The sequence below is a fragment of the Penaeus chinensis genome, chromosome 7, assembly GCF_019202785.1.
Source record: "Penaeus chinensis breed Huanghai No. 1 chromosome 7, ASM1920278v2, whole genome shotgun sequence".
Taxonomy (NCBI): Eukaryota; Metazoa; Arthropoda; class Malacostraca; order Decapoda; family Penaeidae; genus Penaeus; species Penaeus chinensis.
This window is the reverse complement of record NC_061825.1, coordinates 9,895,329-9,897,949: the sequence shown is the minus strand read 5'-3', so window position 1 is coordinate 9,897,949 and position 2,621 is coordinate 9,895,329. Positions and strand designations below refer to the sequence as shown.

Here is a 2,621-nt window from a genome sequence, read left to right as displayed (position 1 = left end):
TAGACCTTCCCAAGGTCCTCGATCATAGCCCCAGGTGCATGTTTCACATTATGCGGCAGGCGATGTGAGCCTCCTCCCACGAGGAGTGCCACAAAGAATATGGACGACAGCATCCTGGAAGGGAGAGCCAGATATCACTCACCACTGGCAAACTCTGCATGGAAAATATAATACAAGAGCCAGCTACCAAAGAACCTATATGAAAGGGATGATAATGATCATCAGAGAATGGGCGATGCAGGTAACGTATGCAACTGCAGCTGATGAGGCGCTAAGCTAGCAAGGTAAATGACCTTACATCGCCAATATAACCAATAGTCAACATAACTCTACGGGAATAACACATAAGCCTGAATAACTCGCCGACTCTCGAGGATTGATGTAATGGAATGATATGTCTTAGCAAGGATGGCGGCGAGCGGACCACCTATGATTCCTGGCACTGATAATACTGATCAGTCAGCTTCAAGATGTCAAAATGGAACCACTGGACAGAGCCATCAGCGACAGACTTGCACTCTGCCTTGTTGTTCTTTACTGCTAAAACTCTGTAGGGACCCACAAATAACGGACTAAGCTTAGGCCGAATAGTACCATGAACATGAGCTTTCCTAAATACCAATGAACCAACCCCGATAGTCTTTGCACGAGCGATCTTATGCTGGTACTCAATTATTCTGTCACGTGACCTGGTCAGGAACACCTTTGCTTGCTGAAACGCGCGCTGCTGCCGAGAAACCAAATAATCGGCATAGTTATCTGCATAGAGGGGACGCGGCTTCATCTCCAGGAGTTCGTATGGCAATCGCTTGTCTTGCCCCGTAAGAAGAAAGTGTGGGCTATCGCCCAGTGAAGAGTGATAAGTAGAATTTATGGCCGACTGGACGGTGGGGAGAAGAACGTTCCAATCGTACTTGCTGTCGTCCACCAACTGACGCAAAATGGTGAGAATTTATCTATTTAAACGTTCCGTGATGCCATTAGCCTGCGGACGGAACGGCAAAACGTTCACCTGTGTCACATTTAGCTGCTGTGTCAGACTGGCTAACACCTGATTTACAAACTCGGTACCGTTATCCGAGCTTGAATATTGTGGACAGCCGTGGCGGCAACAAATTACGTCATGAAATGCTTTCGTGACGTGCACAGCAGCCTTTGATGGAACCGCTGTGGTGAACCCCGACAAAGTGTCACATGACACCTTTTGCCAAGGAAAATCCGGAATATCGAACTTTAGTGCAGACACGGGATCGCTTGTGTGACCCTTGTACAAAGGACACGTTTTGCAAGATTTGACGTGTTTCTTTAACCTCGCTGCTAACCGCGGAAAAAAGAATCGGATGCGGGTCAACTGCACTGCCTTGTGAACACCACAATGCGCTGCCTCACGGGACTCGTGAGCATACCTCAACACACGCGGCACTAAACTTTCCGGCACCACCAAGGTTTGTCGGACGATCCACCTGCGACCCGAAATTCGCTTCGGCCGGGATCTCCGAAATAAGAGTCCCGCGTCGTCAAGAAAAAAAATCTTTAACCGGCAACCCTTTAAACTTCGGCACTGCCGTGCCCTCGGATAAGGCATCAATGATCTGGCCGTATCTTTCGTCGGCACGCTGGGCAGCATATACCTCGTCTTTAATTAGCGGTTCCAAGGGAGGAACCTGTGAAGCACTATTCACAATCGCTGACGAAGGCAAACTAAATGAAGGGGGGAAATCGGCAGCGCCGTCCCGCCTCAAAGATTGCGAGGATTCGATTGGCGCGCGTGACGTGTCGGCGGCGACATTTGCGCGGCCTTGAATATACACAAAGGTCACATCGAATTCGCCCAGGATATCCTGGTAACGTGCCCTACGACCATAAGGATCATTGCCATTAAGCGACGTGAGCGGCATATGGTCCGTGTGAACCATGACCTTGTACCCCAGTATAATATCCCTGAAGTACTTAAGAGCCCAAACAATCGCTAACATTTCCCTATCGGTGACTGAGTAATTCTTCTCTGCACTGGTGAGAACCCTACTAGCAAACCCGATAGGACGCAGATTCCCTTTATATTCCTGCATTAAAACAGCCCCTAGCCCAACATTCGACGCGTCTGTATGGAGAATGAAGGGGAGGTCAAACCTTGGAAATGCAAGAACGGGAGCGTGCGACAAACAATATTTTAACCTTGAAAATGCGCTGACTTGCTCCTCACCCCAGCGCCAGGGGACATCTTTCTTCAGGAGATGTGTCAGCGGTGCAGCGATCCTCCCATAATCCTTAATGAACGGTCTATAAAAACCTGCTAACCTCAGGAATAACTTTACCTGTGTTACATCAGGAGGAATGGGGAACATACCGACGGATTTAACCTAATCTAATCGCGACTGGAAGAACATGCACTTGGACGGATTAATTGTAAAACCCGCTTCCGAAAGTCGCTGAAAAACACTGCGCAACCGCGCCTCATGGTCCTTGATCGAAGGTGAACAAACCAAAATGTCGTCTAAATAGACTAGCACCTGATCATTAACTAAACCCTGCAGGACGAGAACCATAGGACGACTAAACGTCAGAGGAGAGTTCCTGAGACCCATAGGTGACACAAGGAACTCAAAGTGACCCACATGCGT

At 48.7% G+C, this 2,621-nt stretch overlaps 1 protein-coding gene across 1 annotated transcript; it reads right to left on the bottom strand.

Annotated features, from left to right (window-relative positions):
• Nucleotides 1–427: 427 nt before the first annotated feature.
• On the bottom strand, nucleotides 428–2,345 carry LOC125026795. The gene is made up of 4 exons (XM_047615396.1): nucleotides 2,204–2,345; nucleotides 1,539–2,101; nucleotides 1,013–1,201; nucleotides 428–931 (listed from the first exon to the last, which is right to left on the bottom strand). The coding sequence occupies exons 1-4, from the start codon at nucleotides 2,343–2,345 to the stop codon at nucleotides 428–430; spliced, it is 1,398 nt and encodes a 465-aa protein (XP_047471352.1).
• Between the last annotated feature and the right edge of the window lie 276 nt (nucleotides 2,346–2,621).